The sequence below is a fragment of the Misgurnus anguillicaudatus genome, chromosome 16 (genome assembly GCF_027580225.2).
Source record: "Misgurnus anguillicaudatus chromosome 16, ASM2758022v2, whole genome shotgun sequence".
In the NCBI taxonomy this organism is placed as follows: Eukaryota; Metazoa; Chordata; class Actinopteri; order Cypriniformes; family Cobitidae; genus Misgurnus; species Misgurnus anguillicaudatus.
Window position 1 is genome coordinate 24,298,625 of NC_073352.2, and position 23,141 is coordinate 24,321,765.

At 38.9% G+C, this 23,141-nt stretch overlaps 1 protein-coding gene across 2 annotated transcripts; it reads right to left on the minus strand.

The window, feature by feature from the left end:
- Positions 1-8,594: 8,594 nt before the first annotated feature.
- On the minus strand, positions 8,595-22,571 carry pcdh10b (protocadherin 10b). 2 transcript variants are annotated; one of them, XM_055178488.2, is made up of 5 exons: positions 19,566-22,571; positions 18,942-19,000; positions 18,595-18,701; positions 12,532-12,879; positions 8,595-9,794 (listed from the first exon to the last, which is right to left on the minus strand). In XM_055178488.2, exons 1-5 carry the CDS (start codon positions 22,101-22,103, stop codon positions 9,775-9,777), a joined length of 3,072 nt encoding a protein of 1,023 aa, XP_055034463.1. In that variant the 5' UTR covers positions 22,104-22,571; the 3' UTR covers positions 8,595-9,774. The 2 variants fall into 2 exon arrangements, with proteins under 2 accessions (XP_055034463.1, XP_055034464.1); XM_055178489.2 differs by having other exon boundaries at positions 12,722-12,879; positions 19,566-22,570.
- Positions 22,572-23,141: the final 570 nt, after the last annotated feature.

Genomic DNA, 23,141 nt, shown 5'->3' on the forward strand with positions numbered 1-23,141 from the left:
ACGCAATAAACACCATTTAAAATAAACGAGTTACTGCCAAAATCAGTATTGTATCAGGTCAGTTTTAAAAAGTAATTTCTTAATTTTACGCAAAATCCAATATCCGCCATGTTATTCTGTCATTTTTGTCTTTCTTTTTCCCAAAACGCAATAAATGCCAGTCCTAATTTCTGAAGAATGCAATAAATCCGCTCAACAAATCACAGCGCACAATTCCACGCACTGTAAACAACAATGACGGCTTGTTGACAACACACAGAATCCTAGTTTTCCTCATCTACTTTGTACTTCATGATCAACAAACAAACAAAAATAAAATAATACTTTTGATGGAATTAATAAACCTGTGGTGGTTTTCTGTGACGGGAAAGAAATGTAAGCCATTAACATCTAATAATTTACGCGAGAGACACTCGGGAGATGAAAAAATATCGGTTGTTGCTTGTTATCACACGACTGCATCAAGCTTCTGTCATGCTAACACATTGACCCCAGGTGATCTTATGAAAAACTTTCCATTATTTTACTCAAAGTCAACGAAAATCGAGCAGGACCAAAACATTTTACAGCTGATCGCTGTGAAAAAAGTTCAGCGATGACGTCCCAAGCATGACAGCAGCAATGACAGTGTTCTTAATATGACAAAGTAAGTGTTTTGATTAATGCCATTAATGTTTAATCAGTGTATACCACTGGTCAATTAAATGAATATAACATGGCGAAGATGAATGCACAGTTATATATTGATTTAATAGATTTAGCATTTTGGAAAAAAATAGAAAAAAAATCAGTTTTTATAATAAATCTTTGAAAATCGAATTATGGATTTGATTTTTTTATGTTTTTATAACCTAAAGATGTTATGTGAAAGTTTGTAACAGAAAATAGTGGTTTTCATCTTGTCACTTTATTGGTATAGAAACCACGTTTTTACCAAAAATTTTACCGAAGTCAAACTGAACCAAACTCTTCATATGTTCATGTTTTATTCTTTGACACAAAACACACCCGTAGTTAGTTTTGCATTCTGATACTTTGTATAAATGAGACATTAGGACTCTGACTCTGAAGCATTTTGAATACTGTTTATAAAAGACATATTAACAATTAAACAAGAAACCGTAGTACTAATGTAGTGATTTCTGCAGCCTTTTAGTTTAACTTGTTAGACAGGGAAAATTAAAGCATGATGCATTTTTACCCTGCTGGACATTGGCAGAAATATTGCTAACGCTTTCAGCCTGCAGACAGAGACCAGGTTGAAGATGAATGGAACCTCCCTTTGAGATTACGCCATGAAAGGGATGTGCAAAGATGTCAATAGGGACTCTCTTTAACAACTTTTAACGTGCTACACAAATCAGTATAGCTAATGACCGGGGACACAGGCGGCAGAGCTTGGAACCTGCCGTGGCCGATAAAATTGATTTACCTGCTAACACAGAGATCAGTGCTGGCCAAGGAAAAAATGGCCCAGGAGTCTTGAACAAATAATAGCACTTTCGTCTTTGAAAGGAAGCTGTGCCTATCAGTATAATAAGAGTAATGGCCTCAAATCTGTAAGTCAATACTGCTCGAGCCAGGAGCTGGCGGTCCTCAAGTGCCACATGTTGCATCTGTCTATTCTTTCATCTGTGCTGTCAAAGTTAATGTGCTAACACTTGATTCATTAAACATGAATAACAGATTTATTCCGTTTGACACTATAACCGTTTCATTCTGTTTTGTGTGATTCCTAAAACACAAATATTCAAAGATTGGATCTGAGCCCCACACTGTCTTATGAATACACACAATATCCAAATTTTCACTGGTAATTTATTTATAAATAATCTTGCTTTGCTTTTGTAGGATTTGCTTTCGCCCCTGTGGGGTTTCAGTATTGGTTTTTTTTTTAAGATAATTGTACGTTTTTGTGTGATTCACTTCGTAAGAATTCATACGCAATTAGCCAACTCGTGAAATACTTACAAATTCCTGTGTCATCAGGCTGGATGTTTAATTTTTTTTTTTTAGTGCTGGGCAAAGATTAATCGCGATTAACCGCATACGAAATAAAAGTGATTTGTAACATAATACACACACACACACACACACACACACACACACACACACAAAAACACACATATTCATGTATTTATTTAAGAAACATTTACATGTCTGTATATATTTATTTATATTTTTATATATTCTATATTCTATATTTTTAAAGTCGCAATGAAATTGAAATGAAAAACTATATATATTTTTTAAATATTGTGGTATTATTAACAAATGACTTATCTGTGAGCTTCATTATTTTAAAAATATTGTGTGTGTGCTCATAATCTTTAATCAAAAATGCAAAACTCCTCCCTTCCTCAAAAACGATAAGCTTGTTCGACTTCATGCGGCGCTGTAAGAACCTTCAGCCAGATGACGTCAAAGTACCGCGAGAGCAATTTAAAGGAGATTCCTCCGTATGAGTTCGCAAATCGCTCTCGCGGTACTTTGACGTCATCCGGCTGAAGGTTCTTACTTCTTACGGCGCCGCATGAAGTCGAACAAGCCTACTCTCTCTTCACTTACGGTCATATGGTATGGCAAGTAGGCGGGGTCCGGGAGAAGATGGCAGCGATTAGCAATTAGCAACACGACCCAACTTCAAACGATCCAATCAGATCTCGATGGACAAATTCAAATCCAGCCCTGCCTTATTTCATTTCAGAAGCCGTTTCATTCGGATATACGTCACCACGGGGAAAATAAGGCAATCGCTACTTCCGTTTCATGGCAACTTTAAACATATATAAATATATTTTTCTTAAATGTATACATGTATGTGTGTGTATTTAAAAATACATAATATTTACAAACACACACAGACATATATTATGTAAAAATTAACTTTTATTTTGTATGCGATTAATCGCGATTAATCTTTGCCCAGCACAATTTTTTTGTATTCTTTTCTTTATTTAATTAGCATTAGCAATAGCTGCCATTTCACCATCTAGGTTAACTAAAGACTCAATATAGTCTGGCTGTAAGTAAGCCACTTAACCAAACTTTAATTTGGTTGTCGTTTTTGCCAAAATATCTCGCAAGATGTATGATATTGTCGATATATAGTTGATTTATCTTCGAATTATTGCAGAATTATTAGCACTTTACGGTTTCCTGTGTATTTTAACACATGGAAGTTATTTTGGGGTAGTGAGATGAATAAAGAGCACTATTGCATAAATTTTCACTGTCATTCACACAAATTCTCAAACCTCATAATTAATGACACCTTTTAAACCAATTCTATCTGAACTTTTCTTTCAAAAATAACTGAATGTGTTAACACTACTATTTTTTTTTAATAAACAGCCCTGAACAAGTATAAACTAACACTGACATGTTGATTCAGTCATTGTAAATTGTATTTTATTTTATGTCTGTATAAACCCAAATCATTTTAATGTTACCTCATAAAGGGCATCCAACCAAACCCTTTTATGCATTAAAACCAAATGTTTGCAAACGTAACTTCCCTCCCTGTTCTTCCTACAGAGTATGTGTGAGGTAACATAACACCACGACATGCAGTTGGAGCAGATGGCTAAGCACTTTTGAATATGTGTGAGTCTGTGTGCTTTTTGTCCCACAAATGGCCCGAATGTGACCCAGAAATGACTTTCTGTCGCTTGTCAGAGGCACAGAGTATCTGTATGGTTTTTCTGTGTGGGATTTGTTAATGCATTTCACAGTGGGGAGGGACAGCATTTCAGAACCTGACAAACACATCGACCCGCCAACACTTGGCAAGCCACTCTGCTGGCATCTGTTGATTTCACGCACTCATGAAAGCAGTTGAAAATTTTGAATAGAAGATTTTTTGATATTTCTTATGAACGTACGCAGCTCAGATCTTGTCGATGTGTTTGATACGCTTGCGCCATTTGTAAAGATGTATTGGTGAGTTTTTTTCCACTTAAAAACAAATCAAACAACTAACCCTGAATAGAGACCCCAGTCCAACTTTCCCTTTCATTTGAAAACACACCCCTTCTTTTGTTGGAGGTCTGAATGTGGTGGAGATCAGGCTACGCAGGCATGAATAGAGCTGGCACTTAACAAATCACCGGCTTTACTTTCATCATTCTTCTGTGGTATTTACTTTGTTTATCTGTGATTTTTTTCTTTTTAAATGCATCTAGCTGAGTTGAAGGTCATGAAATTTTACGGCAGAGGCAGAATTAAAGATTATCACCAAGAAGACGGATGCATGAGTTAAGGTGTTGGGATTTAGTTTTTCTCACTTACTTTTCTCTTTCTTCTAGACTTCTTGGCAAGTTGAGCCCCCAACTGGTGCGGCATATGGTGGCTGGGGTCCTAGGAAGCAAGGTGTGGCTGTCTGTGCATGTGCCAAAACCTAATTACTCACTCATTAGTACCCAGGTGGCACCTACAGTCCACTCGCATACACACAAACACACACAAAGATGTACTGTAGTCACGATTCATTCTTTTCGGCAGTTACCTACTAATAGTGTTTGGATCTTTGATCTTTCGAAGGATTTCTAGTGTTGTTCATTTAGTTTTGTTCCTAAAGGAAGCTCAGGTTTGTAGGTGTTGGACACAACAGGAAACTTCCGTATTCCTGAGACGTCGTTTGTTTCTTCTACAGAACATTATAAAGGTTAGAAGATGAACAACACCGTAAACACTTCTTTCCTGAACCGTCAGTTCAACTGTAAACAGGGTGTCGTCACCTTGAGTGTAACAAAAGTTAAAAAACAATGTGTTTTTGAATAGAGAAAAGTATCTGAACAGTTAATGAGGGGAGAAGTGAGTCAGAAAAGTCATTCAGCTTATTTTTCTAACCTCAAGAAAACATAAGGAAGGTTACAATGAACTCTCCGTGCCATTGTTTAGATCTGTGTGTGCATGATTTTTAAATGCAATTTTATGAGGAATGAACATGAGAAACAAAAGATCTTGAAACCCATGAAAGTATGTTTAATTAAAAAAAAAAGTTATTTTTGTGCTTTTAAATAAATGGTCAGTGGAAGGAGGTGCTTAACCTTCATAGAATGTTGATTGCCAATCACAAGGTTGCTAAACTTATAATAAAACTAAGCTGTTTTATTTTATATACATTTTTTATGAGGTTTGAGTTTTTGGGATCCCCGTTGATCATTTATGGCAGTGAAATGTAGTTTTTGGTTAACTTAAGAAAATATAATTTGATTATTGATCTCCCTATCAAGCAAGCAAAAAAGTGTACAAGCCAAAACAAAAAGAAGCAATAAAAAGACATTAGTGTGCAATCTCTGAAATAAATGTACAAAAGCTGTCACTGGGACGTTACCCTTTCAAAAGGTTCATATATGTGTACCATATAAAAACAGAATAATATGTACACTGTAAAAAATTAGCTGTAATTATGCAGCTGGTTGCCAATAACTTACTGTAGAAGATAAAGACTGAAAATGTTTCATGTTCATTTAACTTTGAACAAACGGTTGCCAGTAAATAATCTACAGTAAGTTACTGGCAGCTTGTTGCCAGTAATACCCAGTAATACTGTAATTTCTACAGATTTTTTTTACAGTGTATACATTTGGTACAAGTATGTATCTTTGAGGTACTAACATGCACAATTTAGGATACAAATGTGTATTTTTGGAAAGGGTACAACCCTATTGACAGCTTCTGTATACCTTTATTTCTGAGATTGTGGATAAGATTATGAAACATGCCTTATAATATCATAAATAATGTCATGAATGATTTAATGAATGGGATGTTAATCTTGTATTTAAGCCTTATAAGGGCAGTTTCCCAGACCGGGTTTAGGTTAAGCCAAGACTAGGCCTTAGTTATATTAGGACATACAAGTAGTTTTTACAAACATAACTTACAAAAAACAATACTGGTGTGCATCTTAAGACAAAACAATGGCACTGATATATGTTAAGATAGATGTTGTTAAATTAAGCCTGCTCAAAATGCATTTTAGTTTGGGACTTGGATAAGCCGTGTCTGGGAAACCGTCCCTTAATGACCAGAAAAAAATATTAATTAATTTAAAATGAAATAAATTAGTTTATTTAATAAAATATATAAAAAGTAAAATTTAGTGTAAAGGTTAAATAGGTATTTTTGGACCCATTAATGACAGGACATGACTTACAACTTTCACAAACACATTTCGGTAATGAATGCTTAAGATGTATGAATCTAATGTGCTTGTTGTAGGCCAAATAAACTAACGACAAATTATTGTTGAATCAATAAAAACCGTCAACGGTCACCGGGATGGAAAACTCATCACCCAAATTAAGACACTGAATACAATGACAAACACAAAAACATCAGACAGTGAGTAAGACATGGGCCTCATTTATAAAAATGCTGCATAGAAACCACCCTAAATTTGATCTTATGATCATTTATCAAAAATGCATACGTGTGATTCATAAATGGAACGTACGCGCAGAAAACATGCATACCACTTTCTTTCAGATGTGAAATTTATAAATTGCAAATGATCTTGAACTTGTGCGCAGCTGAGCAGTTTCAGTTCTCCACCTTTAAACGATGCCTAATTATTGTCAAAGACATATAAAAGAGCACTTGTCAATGTTTAAACCCAGTTTCGAGCAGCAAGAGTGGTGTATATTTCCAAAAACCTGCAGTAATCGGACAAGCAAAAGTGCATACGTCTGCTCAGACCTTGACGTGGCGCCAAGCACAGTTTTTTATAAATATGGTCTTTGCTGTGGATTTTTGTGTACGCGTGTATGCTTTGATGTAGTTGAATCCCTTAAACTAATATCCTGAATATTATACCCTAAAGTAACTACACACCACTATAGGAGAATAAAGTTAAAGGCAAGCTATTATTCACATCCCATAAGAGTGGAATTGTCACTTCAAAAGTTTTTCTTTTTTAAGCGTTTTTGTGGTGTCTCCGTAGACCAGTGTCTCTACCGGTGTGATAGCGAGACTACAAGTCTGATGAGAGGTCTAAATGTCAGTAAAGCTACGTACACGGGCCCCTGGCTAAGCTTGACTCACGGGGGCTCTCTACCCCCTTTTCATTTTCTCACTTCGTTCCCCCTCCTACCCCTCTTTCGACTCAGCTCTTTGTCATCTTATCTGCTGTCCGACTTTCTTCTTGCTCCTGCATAACAGACAGCACACCTGGGATTTACGGCCTCCTTGCTCTCACATTCCTGCCCTGCTCCGCTTATCGCTTTTCAGCGCCTTAACGCTTCAGACGCTTAAGCAGGGGCCCCCAAGGTGCCTCAGAGAACTGCCAGGGGTCCGATGAGCCTCCGCCATGTCACCTCAAACATCAGACATCTGGCAGTGCCACACACACACACAGGCAGATGCACGCAGCAGCGATCTTCAAAACGTTCCCCACAGAGAAACATTTTGAAGTGAGAACAGACGCGGAACACCTTGACAAACCGGCACAGGATACGCTTTCATTTGTCTTTTTTGCTCTTTGGAGAAGAACAAAAGTTGGTCTCATAGATGCCATCAGTGGGTGAGAACAAATGGATGGCTGACATGTCAGAGGAGAACGAGGTGTGAGCTGGAGGAAAGAGGGGTGAGATGAAAGGGGGGAGGAGTGAGGAGAGACGTGATGGAGGTGAAAGAAAAGAGGCTGGCAGGGGTTGGGGCTGTTAGCATATTTATGAGGACAGATTTTCTGTTCAACTTCAGTCTATCTGTCACCATTGGCCTCTGTTCAAAGCGTCACCCAACACCCACCTTAAAATCAACATTGGAGGCCTCGCTCAATCCCGTTCTCAACGTTTACTTGCTAAACAAATACAAATCTGAGATGATAAAAGGTGACAAACTTAAAAAAAGTTAACTTCTTTGAATGACTTTAAAAGTGGATCTTCAAAATCCCGAATCCATGTCTTTGTGAAACGTATGACTTGTTTGGGGAATTGTAAGTCATTTATTTTATTTCTTTAATTATTCTTATTATAGCCCAGTGATTTCTGTATTTAGGTCCCTGTGTCTGCTCCAACGTTCAGATATTAAACCCTGCGGTTTGTGAAAGAGATTAATGTGAATGGAGGTCAAACATAATGGAGTTCATTTTAGGGAAAATGAGATATGATCACATTGCTTTTGTCCTTTCTTTCGTGCCGCATTAAGTTTAGTTCTGTGCGACTGGCTTTAAATTGAACTTTGCTAGAAAAAAATATATATATATACACACATTTTCTTCTCTGCAGATGAGATGTAATAAAACATTTGTCCGCATTTACTTCCATTTGTGTGGGTTGCGCTGAACAAAATGTGTATTTGATCTCGGCTGTCAGTGTTAACAAAATCTAAATAGCATCTGTTTTGAACAAATGAAATAAACTGAATGCTTATTTGGCTTGTTGCATCCATTACTTGCATATGTGTGTGTGTGCAAACATTGAAGCATTACCAACAGATGTATCTTTTCTCTTTAGCTAGTTTTGTATTTTCAAAACAACATAATAGATTATTTTGTTAAATATCTGATCTAACTGGTGAACAGTCTATATAGTATGTATGTACTCATTCATCTTTATAAATAGTTGAATAAAACACAAGAGTCTAAATTGCAAGTATACATTTTTCAGTTTATTTGCCACCTTCTGATATTAAGGTGTGTGTGTGTGTGTGTATGTACGTGTCTGTTTATGTGTGTATATATATCAGTGTATGTTCGCACTGTGTGCACCTTTCTTATTTGGCCTCAAATTATTAAACAGACCTATTTGGCTACAGTAATACACAACTGCCATGTATTCAAATCTAGATTATTACTCCCCTTTTTATTTATAGACATTATCCAAAAGTGAAAAAATGGATGAAAGGTTTGGGGATAAGGCTTTCTGTCACGTTAAGAACCCCTTTAAAGTAGATTATCGATGCTAATGGCCCCCTCGCGGAGTCTTACACACTACACTGGAAAAAAATGGCGCAAATGAGGACCGCACTTTGAGAAAAAGTATATATAGATAGATTTATAGATATAGATTTATATTTATTTAGAAGTTTAAAAGAGTACAGTTAAGACTTCTCACACGTGATATAACCTAAGTATTGTCTGAGAGCGTAAGATTTAGGCCACTGCAGTCCCGCTTACAACGTGAAAAACACTTAAACCCTGACGGAAGGAGATCCATCCGTGGAATCCGTTGCTTTTTTTTCTTTTGACAGGAATAGATTTAGGGAAAACACCTGATCACACACACACAGCCGCACACATAATATAAAAACAGTCATGTCTAAAAGAACAATATTGCATTTGTAATGCACAAACGACTTTCCTGTACAATTGGCTTTTTAGTGAAGTGTGTGTGTGTGTACATAAACGGCTAAAGGGCTCAGTGAATATATCTCCATTTTAGTAGTTTTCATTAGTTGGGTCTCTTTGACGTTTTTGTTTCTTTTTCTTTTTACGATGTACAGTAGTGCTGTAAACAGGCACACGCAGAACCCGAGAGGAGCCTTCATCCTCTAGTTTCTCTGCTTGGATGTCTCCCCATCCTCCATGGTCCTGTTTTGTCCTCCGTTCCATCTCAGTCCTGCTGAGGGGGGTCCGGCCGACTGGCCTTCTGTCTGGCTCTGTGAGTCTGACGCTTTCATCAAGTTTGTTGATCGGAGGCTCCGGACGCCTTTGGGAACACACGATCCGACGCCTCTGGAAATAGAGTCTGAAAACTTGATGCTTTTCCATCAGTTTTACTGATTGTGCAAAATCACGCCGTCTCTGGTATGTCCACACGGAAAGAGCTAGCAAATCCTTTTCCGCGCTAAAAAAAGAAAGACAGACAGCCTATTAAAGTGTGTTCTTGAGACAGCAAAATGCATAAGGTGTTGTGTTGAGTTAGTCTATACAGAACGAGAGCTTTGATGAGGAGCTACATGCCCACGTTTCCTCAAACTTTAACGCACCGCCTACACACAACCTCCGAGCTCCGAGAGACGGATATGAAGGGTTTTAAGAAAAAAGCAGTCAATAATCTCAATCAATCCCACCTTCATCCACTTTAAAAACATGCAGTAGTAGGCAGTCTAAACTCTGTAAACTTGTCTTTAGAGAGTGTTTCTGAACTGATGTTTGCTATGACTAGCCAAAAGCTAAAGCAATCTTAATATATCTTCTGCCTGATGTGTTTAAAACAGCAGGGAGTTTGTGGCTATTTTTAATCTCTGTGTTTTACAGATTCATTTTATGCATTTTACACTTGCTCATTCAGCAGACGCTTTTATCCAAAGTGACTTGCAAATGGGAAAGCATTTAATGTTTTTCCTTTACACCCAAAGAATAGTCTTGAAGCTAGATGTAAACAGCATAAAATACAAAGTTACACAGTGGAAAGTTAAGGTTTTAAAATGCTGGTGTGTCTTTGCTAATGTGCAGATATCATAGAATATTTCAAGTCACAATGAAATATTGTACATTTTTAATATTGTGGTATTTATTTATTTATTTTTTTTAATTATGTGCCCTCATAATCTTTAATCAAAAATGCAAATCTGTTCCCATCCTCGAAGCGATCTCTCTTTACTTCCGGTCATGGATATGGTGGGAGGATGGGGGCATGGTGGAAGTGGGGGGCAAAAGATTGCAACAATTAAAAAAATAGCAACATGACCCAACTTCCAACCTTCCAATCAAATCTTGGATGAATTCATACTTTCAGTTAATTTTTTTCATTTCAGAAGCTGTTTCACTTGGATATATACGTCACACACTGCAAAAATTACTTTCTTACTTTACTTTAGTATTTTTGTCTTGTTTTCAGAAGAAATATCTAACATTTTATAAATGAAGATGTATTTTCTTGATGAGCAAAATTACTTAAGAAAATAAGTTTTATGTAAGAAAGTACGTTTTTAAAGGTGCAGTGTGTAAATTTTAGCGGCATCTAGTGGTAAGGTTGCGAATTGCAACCAACGGTTCAGTCCACTGCTCACCCCTCGCTTTTGAAACGCAAAGAGAAACTATCGTAGCAGCCACAGGAAAAACATTTCATCAAAACGGAGACGTTTTTCGTAAAAAAAAGTTTGTCCATTAAGGGCTTCTGTAGAAACATGGTGGCACAAAATGGCGACTTCCACGTAAAACGTCTCATTCTAAGCTAATAAAAACATAATGGTTCATTATAAAAAGGTTTTTTATATTTTGCATTTATGTCAAGAGATCCTTTTAAAAATAACACACTGCACCTTTAAGTCTTGTTTCTAGACAAAAAATATATGAAGAGTTTCGTTGATGAGATAACCACAATTTTTTTAATTGTTCAGAAATCGCGTTTTTTGGTTGTGCATTCCAATTAATTTCAATGCAACTGCAGTTTGATTTAAAACCTTCATAACTTAAAAAATACAGCTAAGTAGCACCATAAAACAAAATAATAACATGATAACATAATAATAAACATGTTTTGACAAAAATGTTAAAAAATGGATTTATCTCTTTTTGCAACGAAACTCTTCATATATACAATTTAAAGCAAAATATTTGCCAATGGGGTGAGAAAAAATTTCTTGAGTTAAGTGTTTAAGAAAAAAGTAAACTTATTTCAAGATTTTTTCTCACCACATTGCCAGATTTCTTATCTTGTTTTAAGCACAAATTCATTTAAATGATATATATTTTATCTAAAAACTAGACTAGAGTAATTTTGCTTATCAAGGAAAAGCATCTTAATTTAAGAATCTTTAGAAATTTGTACTAAAAACAAGACAAAAATACTAAGTAAGAAAGTCATTTTCTGCCGTGCGTCAGGAAAATAAGACAATCTCTACTTCTGTTTCATTGTGACTTTAAATAATTCCTGAAACTCCCACCACAAAATGTAATATCACATCCAACAGACTCTTGCACTTCCGATTCCCAGAATCGGAATCTGGCGATATTTGAATTTCATGAAAATTCATAAGGAATAGTAAAAGTGCATGTTCAGAGTTTAATCGTGCCATGTTTGTAATGATGCATTTGGTTGAACATTGGTAAATAAAGAAAATGATAAGAGCACACTCTTATAAATAAAGGTTCTTCAATGGTTGTTAGGAAAAACTTCACTGTATAAAGAATTGGTTTTACTGTATAAAGTTCTAGTACTGACAGCATGGTCCTTGAGAGAATAATCAGCATATTGACTCTTCTGTTAAAAGGAAATGTGAAGCCCTCCGGGGGTCTTTAAAGCACCAGAGCATAGATGCTTTGTAAAGTAGAGAGACTGATCCAGAGAATAGAACGTTTATTTTGCGGAAGCTATAAAGTTTGGATATTGCGTCAGGCAATAAAAACTAATTTAGCTCGAGCCTTTATTTTAAAGAGTGTAAACTAAGGACAGGTAAATGCAGATAAGATGAAAGATGGGAGGATGGTAATGGTAATGGAAGGAGAGCAGAAGCATAAGGTTTTCAGAGGAGAATTCAGCAGCACTTCACGCCAGAAGCCTTGAATTTGGAGTGTTTTTTTTTTTTTTTTTTGGTCAGATCAAGAGAGAGAAAGCACTCTCTTTTCGAGATACTCACACAGACAGGCGGCTTTGTAAGGCATGCGAGAGTTACACAGAAGTGCATCGAACTCTTTCCTCTCTAGCGTGGAAGCATTGAGGTGGTGTTGATGTTGGTGATGTTGGTGCGTCTGGTTGGGGTGGTGTGGCGTCTCTTTGCCAAAGGTGGAGAATGACTGATCGCCCGCCAACATCTCGCCCTCAAATACCTCAGAGTCGGGCACCGAGTCCATGCCCGGCACGTGCAGGTTGCTGCGGTAATCTGCGCCCTGTCGCGCCTCAGTGGGCACGAAACTTGGCATCCAGCAGCGATCCGAGTGGCCGAGGGCTTTGCACTCCTCTGTGCAGTTGGAGAACAGGTCTGCTCCTGCGAGGATGAAGAAAGAAAGAGGTTAGCTTGTGTTTAATTGTCTGTGTGGGTGGATGGGTTTGTGTGAGAGCCAGCGAAGGTTTCGCTGAGAGCGTGTGGATGAGTTAATACGACCTATTCTTTCAGCCGAGACTACGTAAAGGCATAGAGCAAATCATACATATGCATGGTACATATAACATTTATAATCACGGCACTGATTGAACCGCCACATGCCGCATTAATTCAGCCAATCAGAACAGGTCGGGGGCTGAAGTTAACCAGCATCTTTTCAGACTTAATCAAGCGTTGAAATATGTAAATTCATAATACGTGTCATTCGCTTTGAAAACATTAGATGCCGTGTGCGCGAATTGTCTTGGGCGCCTGACATGCTAATCGCGAAAAGATTTGGTTGTTCCCCTTCTTCTTTCAAATTACAAATGACCCTGATCAAAGCACATGTGCAAAACACATCGAGTGGATAGAGTCAATGTTGTAATCTGCTCTTTCTCTCCCTCTTTCTGATTGACATCAAAGGTAAAATATCCAAAACATCAAGCTTACAGATAAATGATATTGCCGGTTCCCTTTCTTCCTCTTGTTAAAATGATGAAGGGGAATATTATAAAGGTCATAACCCTTGTTCCTCTACTTTTTCAATTAAATAAAAACAAAACGCGACACATACGACTTTACATTTAAATAACACTCAAGCACATCAAAGCGTGATGTAAAAATGTATTTTCATCAGCTCCTAATTTAAACAGTCTTTTCCAAATATGCTGGAGGACCTCACAGATCATTTGCAGAAGCTGAGAAGAGCGTTACACCCAAAGCCACCGTGAGGAAGCAGATCCTGTTAGTTGCGTGACAGTTGCATGCGTCTCTCACCCCTGCCAGCGCCCCGGCAGGTGTAAGCCATGCCGTTTCAACTACGTACATCTAAGAACAAGAGCGAGAGAGGTGTGCGCTCTTAAATCCCCTTCGGCTCATGTGTCTAAAAGCTCCATGTCTAAAACAGTCAGTAATTACAGCTCGAGGATTAATGAAGTGCCATTTTCAAAACGGTGCTAAGCGGAGATGTTGAAGGTATGAAGCAGAGTTTGTGGTGTGTATGTGTGTGTGTAGAGGGGGATGTTTTTAGCTAATCCTCAGACTAGCCCTTCAGACAGAAGACAGGTCAGCATACATAGACTTTAGGTTTGTGCTTTAAAAGAGGATTAGAGAGCAACATGCAAACAACCTACTTAGGACTGGGCTTGGTAAGACGCTCCTAATTACAGACCTTACCATAGGAAGTAGAAAAAAATACTTATGACAATATTTAAGGTTGTTTTTTAAAACACATAGTCCAGGGATGTCAAACATATAGAACAAATACAGCCTACCTAAACAGTTTGAGTTGTGTTGCATGTTGGCTTGAATCTTGAACATTTCGTTTTATGACATGTTTGGTACGCAGGGATGCACACGTTTTTTTATCTGAGAGCAGATTATTTTCTTACAGTTTTCAAATTGGCAATAATGGCTACACAGGAAAATATTTTGTGTAATAATATATTAATAAATACATTAGTTTTGATTTAATGATGTTGAAATAATAGATATACTAAAAATGCTAGGTTGTTTAAACCCATGGTTGGCTAAAATATTGACAAACCTAAGTGTTGGTATACAGTAAATGAACCTAGAAAATGTCACATTTGAACCAACCATGGTTAAAGCTACCCAGTCTCACGAGGTTTCGTGATATAGTTATGTATTTTTTTATTCTTTTTTCGTGATATTATCACGAATTCCCGCGTTTATTCGTGATCGTATAACGAATTCCTGTTTTCGTGTGATTATCATGTATTGGTTACTGCTTTTTCCTATTTTGAACCATTGTCGCTTCGGTTTAGGGTTAGATTTGGTGCTTGCATTAGAATGTCACATTATATATTGGTTTATACTATTTTTTTATATGTCGCCTGGCGTTAGGGTTAGAGTTGGGCTTGGGTAGGTATTTTTTTTGTAAATCTAACCCTAAACCAAAGCGACAATGGTAAGAAAATAGGACAAAACAGTTGAGTAACCAATGCGTGCTTATCACACGAAAACAGGAATTCGTTATACAATCACGAAAAAAAACGCGAAATTTGTGATAATATCACAAAAAAAGAATAAAAAAAATATATGACTATATAACAAAACTTTGTGAGACTGAGCTGGGTTAAAGGCAGGGTGCATGATCTCTGAAAGCCAATGCTGACATTTAAAATCACATAAACAAACACGCCCGTAACCCAAATAGAATCTGGACCTTCTTTTGATAGACCCGCCCCACACATACGCATCCCAGGCAATAATGTCGGTTAGTAGACACGCCCTTTACTGCTGATTGGCTACAAGTGTGTTTTGGTAGTCAGCCTGACTTTTTCAAAGTGTTTTTCAAAAATCACGCACCCCGCCTTTAAAACAACACTTAAAAATACAAAAAAAAACGTTATTTTCAACCCAGCATTAGGTCAAAAAGGGTTGAGCCCATCCATTGGGTTAAATTAACTCAGAAAATGCTTATATTTGATCAAACAATAGGTTAAAACAACGGAGCATTTTGGGTTGAACCTAACAGGGTTTGTCCCTTTTATGACCCAAAGAAGTGTTGAAAATAATAGCTTACATTAATTTAAACCCAATGATTTGGGTTTTCCATATTTTAAATATTTTACAGTGTATCTTATTAAAAGTACTAAAGTTATACAGCTGGAAGCAGTAAGCGTTGTTGGTTTTTTTTATTATTTATGTTGTTGTTAAAAATATTACCAATTTCACATAATATTGGCCAAATACAAAAGAAAGCATAACGAATGTATTATTTCTATTCACTTTTAGATAACCTATTCTCTATCAAATGCTGGGTTATTTTCAACCCAGCGTTGGATTAAACAGGGACAACCCCAGCCGTTGGGTTAAATTAACCAAGAAAAAGTTTATATTTCAAAACAACTCAGCATTTTGGGTTGAAACAACCCAGCATAGGATAAATTACAATTAACTGCTTGGGTTTGTCCTTTTTGACCCAACGCCGGGTTTAAAATAAACCAAAGTGTGTACATGTTATCTAATAGTGAAGAGAAAAAAATTGATATGCCTTCTTTTGTTTTTGGCCAATACTGGTTGTTAAAGCAGCATGTACATTTTATGTTTGCACATACATTGGCACATCTTTCACTTTGGGTACAGGTTCAATAAATACTGTAAAAAAATGGCCCGCCATCTAAACTGAGTTAGACACCCCTGTTATAGGCACAGTACTGTGAACAAAGGTCTCCTGTGTATGTATCTGATGAAAGAGGACGGGTTTGGTATTTTGAAAGCATGAGATAAGACACTTCCTCCTTGTGTAATCGCGGGGAGACATCTTGATATTTCTTGACATTTTCTAAAATTAATTGCTCTCTGTACCCATCCAGCTTCCTTATTCAATGGAATGATTGGGAAAGTAATTACATTGTTGACTTACGGTTCAACATTGCAAGGAAGAGTCAAATCTGATGTAATGTAATGGTCTACATTCTTTCATTGAAAAATACATGCTGTAAAAGGCCACGAGTACTCCATTTCGTTAAGATGTGTAATTTTACTCATGTGAAGGTACAAAAGAAACCATATAAAACGCTGATGCCAAAGTGAACTGAACAAGAATAAGAAATAAAAAAGTGGTCCATTGAAACATATCCAGTCTCTACATTTGCTCTATGCTGTCTAAGCAGAAGCCCTGTAAGGCGCTAGATCTGATAATAACCTTCATTTGCTAATTGGTATGCATCGGCCTGAAAATAAATTACTGATCAGTGAGCTGTTTCTCACTTCTGAACATGACCTGAAACTCAAATGAGGGATTGTGCTGCGACATGGCTGATCCTTGGGATAAAGAAAATAAAAGTGGAATTAAATGATTCAGGTTTGGAGCATCAGAGTATCTCTGAAGTCCTCTGCTGTGTATCACAGATGCATTTTTATGCATTAGAGAACAAATCATGGGCAGTTTATCTTGGCCTGTTTTTAATCCGGTTAAAATGACCAATTGGGTTTTGTATGTCTGTCTGTCTTTGTTAACAAAGCCTCATGTTGTTCCAAACTCATATGACTTTCTTCTGTGTAACCATACAATGTAGTTTTGAATGAAGTGCTTTATTAAAAGATGTTATACATCACAAATCTTTTGTTATTGTGCTTTTTGCAATTTTAGAGCTAAACAGCCTCATTATTCAATTACTCGTATTATTTGGAAAACCATATTTGTTAAAAATTCACATTTTACCATCCATTTTTGCAACAACATGAGTGTGATTGAATTGTCATATTTGCGTGGACTGCTCCTTGTAAACATTTAGCTGACTTAAAAAAGCCCATAAAAACATTTGGTTAGAAAACAAGTTGTCTAAAATACATCTGAACAGATGAAGGCAGTTACTTGCAGATTCTCATTAAAATGAACAATGCACACTCCTGGATGCTCACCAAGTCTGCATACCAAGCGGCACATTCAATTATCTTAATTAAAAAAGATAGTAGGCAGCAAAACAATAATTTTAGCGAGGACAACACACTCACAAACGGACAAAAACGCAACAGATTTTGCTTCAACTCCATACAACCTCAAAATGGGGAATGATTCTCTGATTATCTTTGACAGCAAAGGCAGATGGGCTAACTTGCCTAGCATAGGAAATTGTCATGATTTTAATCTAATGTTTTACTGAGCAAAAATAGGCTAAATGTGAGTTGAAGAAGTCCAGCTGAATTCCTAGCCAGAACATATGGTACTCTGGAAAAACAGCGGTGGACATATGCTCAACCAAAGCGAAATTAATGATAATAATATGCAACTTTTTGGTTGTATTCATTTGTGCCCAGCTATGTCATAATTACATTAAACAGTCAACTTCACGGTGCACTTTAAAGCAGATGTCATTTAGCAGCGAAGCAATAAGAAAATTAAATGCAGTGTAGCTAGATTGCCACATGTGGATTTGTAAAAGTGTGGACAAGTACCGTCCTCCATCAGAGGAATGCAGGCAGGAGGATTAGGGTTGAAGGCTGGGGGGTAAAGAGGAGTTTGGTTGGGGGTGGGGTTACACGGTCAATGAAATGCTTGTTTGTTTGCTGTTAACCTATTTGTTCCAGTTCCCACACAATCGACGACAAACTGCCCCGACTGATCTAAATTCCATCATGTTATGGTTGAATAGGTGATGGTACCATGGCAGTAAATCCCAGTATTCATGAAAATGGCATTATATCCTGTTCTATATCTCATCTGTGCTCATGCATCTATTTCAAAAGCTTTAGTGGCCTAAAATCTTTCTGCTGGGATTCTAAGCCTATCAAAAATGATCAGAAAAGACTTGATTAGGATTTTGTCCCTATTGCATGTGAATGTGGATAACCAACCTGTAAGCTATATATATATATATATTCCACACACCCAGCTGTCATAAGGTTAAAATGCTCACCATTTCTATTTCAACAGTTTACCAAACCAAAAATCTGAAGGCATGTTTCTGTAACAAAAAAACCCTCAAAAACATCCTCAAAAAATTTGACATATACTTCCATCCAAAATTACTTTCATGCATTCAAGATATATTTTACCAGTTTGTGTTTCCTGAAAATCGAATCTTAGCATTGCAGAGCATATAACAAAGCAAGTGTACAGTAGGACAGGAACTTATATAGACGTACCAGAGGAATGTCCGCGATGCATGGCATCATGGTCACTATCTCCTTGTTCGCTGTCTCCGTGACCGCTGTCTTTTGAGCTCACGATATCCGCCTCCTGAAACGCTGAGCTGAGGAGGGAAAGGGGGTTTGAGTTCACCGCTATGCCACACAACTTTTACTGTATATAACCACAATATTACTGCCTTAAATTGGTCTTCTTGTGCCTCACATGCTCAGCACTGGTTTAATTGAACTGTTCATGAATATTAAAAAACAAATTGGATTTAATAAACCAAAGTCTTTTAATTTGGTTTTAGAGAAAAAAATAAAGGATCTCTTAAGTCATGTGGTGTGTCCATCATGCTTACCTGTTAACACGTCTTGGTCGGTCGACCAAATAGCTGAGCTCTGCTCTCTGGTGTTTTGTCTGCAAGAGAAGCATTCATTTGTAATAGGCCCAAAATAACTATAGCTCATACAATAATAATAATAATAATAATAATAATACATTTAAATAAAAATAAAACAATTATAGTGACAACAGGAAAATACAGGTCAGGATTCAAGGCTCACTCAATAGGCATCACAGGGATTTTATGGACAGACAGAATCATTAGGATGTGCTGCTATTCAGCAGAATTCAACTATAGATGGATCTTTGTTCTTGTGGGGCTCTGCAGCACCGTGACTAGCATATCTAATGCAATATAACCCTGCCAGCTTTTCACTAACATGCAAATCTATCTGCTCTGATGTTTACATTTGACCATGGGTGAATCCACAGTATAGGCCATTCGATGATAATAATAATGATAATAATAATAATAATTAAATATACATTTTTATCAACCTGTTTGACTTAAAAGTTATTTTTTTGTTATTTAAATCTAAAGTCTTTGTTATGAATACAGAATTTCTAAGAGAGACAAAATTTTAAAATTGAATTGTAATTAGCACAAAGCTCAGAGTTATAAGAGTTATAGTTTTCTTACTTCACTAGAAAGCAGGGTGCCGTTGGATATGATGTCTGGCTGCTGCTGGTCAGTATAACCGGTCACTATGGCTCCGCACGGGTTATGCTCAGTGTCGTTACTGCGCGACGGGCTGCAGGCCTTCAGGAACATCAGGTCCGTTTTGGCCGATTCTGGTGTTAGACAGACCTGATAGCAGTAATTTTGGCTCTGATGGAGCGAGCCGAAGCTCCCTGATTCCTCCACGGGCACCTGCGCGGCGCTCGCCACACTCACGTTGGCCGTGTTGGTGCTTTGGACGAGCATGATGTCCGACTTGCTCAGCTTCTTCTTTTTACGGGCGGCTCGAGCCTGACGCCCGCAGCAGCCGCCCGACCCGCAGCCAACGAGGCAGCAGCAGTCGCTCGCCAGACAGGTGCTGTAAATGTTTAGCTTTTTGTCCTTCTGACAGCGCACGGCCAGCACAATCATGGCCAGGAGAAAGATGAAAGAGACGGAGCCAAGTGCGATGATGAGAATGAGCGTCAAATCAAGAGACGCTTCTTTGGCCTTGGCTGAGCCGCGCTCTCCACTGTGGCCCTCCACAATGCTGTCCACCAGTGTCACCTGCACCACTGCGCTACAAGACATGGGAGGCTGCCCGTGATCTCTCACTTCTATCAGCAGTTCGTAAAGCTGTTGTGGGTCTCGTTTGGCTGACACCCTGCGGGCCGTGCGCAGCTCTCCTGTGCGCCAGTCCATACGGAACATCCCGTTCTCGTTTCCTCGCTGTATACTATAAGACAAGCGCGCGTTCTCTCCATCATCCGCATCCATGGCGACAACGCGCGTAACCAAATAGCCCGGTTCAGCCGAGCGTGGCAAAGGCTCCCGCGCAGTGCCATTTTTTCCAAGAGGCGCAATTACAGACGGCGCGTTATCGTTTTGATCCACTATGATTACATTAACCGTGGCGTTGGACCATAGCTCAGGGCTGCCCGAGTCTCTGGCTTGAACCATAAAGCTGAAGTCTTTGAGCTGCTCATAATCAAATGATCGCAGTGCGTACAGGTAACCATTCTCCGAGTTGATGGACACGTAGGTGACCACTGACATACCCTGGATCTCACACTCCACTATGGAGTAAGTTATATAAGCATTCTGTCCCACGTCAGGGTCAACGGCACTGACCGCGTAGATATAAGCACCGGGGACGTTGTTTTCGGTCACGTACACATCATAAACGGGCTGCGTAAAAGTGGGCGCGTTGTCGTTTTCATCTGAGACGTGCACTTTGATTGATTTGCTGGTCGCCAGAGATGGTGTTCCTTTATCTCTAGCAACCACAGTTACCGTGTAAGCCTCAATAGTTTCCCGATTGAGAGGACCGTCCGTTACAATAGTGTAATAATTTCTGAATGAGGTTTTGAGTTTGAAAGGAACGTCGCCAAGAATCTCCACATGCGTCAGCCCGTTCTCTTCCGAGTCCTTATCGGTGACGCTGAGCAGCGCGATGACGGTACCCGTGGCTGCGTTTTCACTCACGGACTCTGTGACGGTGCTGAAGATAATCTCAGGTGCGTTGTCGTTCACGTCTGTCACTTTGACCAAAACTTTGCAATGCGCGGGCACGGCATTCGGTCCCATATCTTTCGCTTGAACGTAAATCTGGTACAGGCCACTTTCCTCAAAGTCCACCTCACCCCTGACCTCTATTCGGCCCGTCCTTGCATCAATATCAAACAGTTCTTTCACTCTGCTGGAGATGTGGTTGCTGAACGAGTAAATGACCTCTCCGTTCGGGCCTTCGTCTGAATCCGTTGCGTTAAGCTGGATCACAAGCGTGCCCACCGGAGCGTTCTCGGCCAGATTCACCGAGTACACCGGCTGATCAAACACGGGGACGTTGTCATTGGAGTCGAGCACCCTTACCACAAGCAGAGCTGTTCCTGTCCGAGGAGGCTGACCACCGTCCACGGCCGTGAGAACGTAACGGTGCATCGCCTGTTGTTCGCGATCCAATGGCTTTTCCAAAACCAGCTCGGCGAATTTGTTGCCATCGGTCTGTGTTTGCACGTCTAGGTAAAAGTAGTTGTTGTTGGTGATGTCGTATGTGCGCAGTGCGTTACTACCGACGTCCGGGTCGAAGGCGCTCTCCAAAGGGAAGCGCGTGCCAGGGGTCGCGCTCTCGGATATTTCCACGGTGATGTCAGTCTCCGGAAAGCTCGGCGGGTTATCGTTGATGTCCACCACCTCGATCTCCACGCGGAAGAGCTCGAGCGGGTTCTCCAGAAACACCTCCAGGTGAAGCAAACAGCTGGCGCTCTGCTTGCAGATGCGCTCTCTGTCAATTTTCTCGTTCACGAAAAGCACACCGTTCTCCAAGTTAACTTCCAGGTACGGCGTCCGCGAGCTGGGCACCACCTGAAACCGGCGGGATGAAAGTTTGGTAAGGTCCAGTCCCAAATCCTCTGCGATATTTCCCACAAACGTGCCATGCTCCGCTTCCTCGGGCACAGAGTAGCGTATCTGCGAAACGACACCATCCGCGAAACACAGCAGGAGCAAAAACACAAACATCTCCACTCCGGAAAGGGCACTTGGGATATTTTACCTCCGCAGAGCACGCAACAAAAACATACCCCTCTTCCTCAAGGTAAGGCGAACAGGCGTGCGTAAGGCTTTGGTTGAAGCGTAATATCTTTCCTCAAACGGGTCTGTCAGCCAAAAACCATGCTGTCTGCTGGATAACACAGGACCGATTTTCCAAAGCGAGTCCCACTGTATATCTCCACAAATAAGCTCAAGTACACATTACACTAAACTGATACTGCTTCACATATAAAGCGATTTTGCGCGTGATAAAACACACTTTTATAATCCATAGAGTTCTTTCAACAAATGCATTTCTTTTAATAGTAAAGCAGTGCTCTCTGTTATAGTCTCACAGTTAGTATGTTGTCCTTTTTCCTGTTATCTGAAAAGTCCCAATATATCAGGTGCGCTCCGGCGGTGTCCGCTGGCACAGTACTGAAGCTTCAGCGCTTAGCTGTTCGGTTTTCCCGCAGCACCCTCCCCTCGCCAACCAATGGAAGCAGCCGACACATGCAGAGCTAAAGCCTTATTAGATATGTGCGACGTCAATCAAACGTTCTTGCGAATAGACACGCCCCCCGTCAGAGCTGCGGGACTGCTGGTCATACGGATTGAATGGCTGATGAGTTTGTTTGAGAGTGAGTCACTAAATTTTTACGAAAGAGTAATTAAATTGTAAAAAATATTAAATGTTTACAATAGAGAAAAAGATGATATCCGTGCTTTTTTATTTTATTTTTTAATAAAAAAAACTTACATGACGCATATGCTTTTTTAAACATGTAATATTTTTTCCTGTCATTTCTAGCTAATTATTATTTTATTTTAATCACTGTTCAGTTATTGTATATACTTGATACATGTGTTGCATTTATGCATCTAAAAACCCCAAAACCTCTATGGTGCTTCTCCGTTTCGGTTTCCAAGCGCGAGCTACACGCGCCTCCTAGCTGCCAAAACGAACCTGTAGCGCAGCTGTCAGTCAGAGCCGCACACAAAACAACAGATATGTGGTAATTCCAA

Bases quoted from the DNA above. Each gene is read 5' to 3' on its own strand.
- pcdh10b (XM_055178488.2), bottom strand. From the start codon at position 22,103: ATGTTTGTGTTTTTGCTCCTGCTGTGTTTCGCGGATGGTGTCGTTTCG. The intron at 12,880-18,594 runs GTACGTCTATAT...TCATCCTCGCAG, and splicing joins GCATCGCGGACATTCCTCTG to GAGCAGACCTGTTCTCCAAC. The intron at 9,795-12,531 runs GTGAGTATCTCG...TTCTTTTTTTAG, and splicing joins TTACAAAGCCGCCTGTCTGT to CGCGGAAAAGGATTTGCTAG.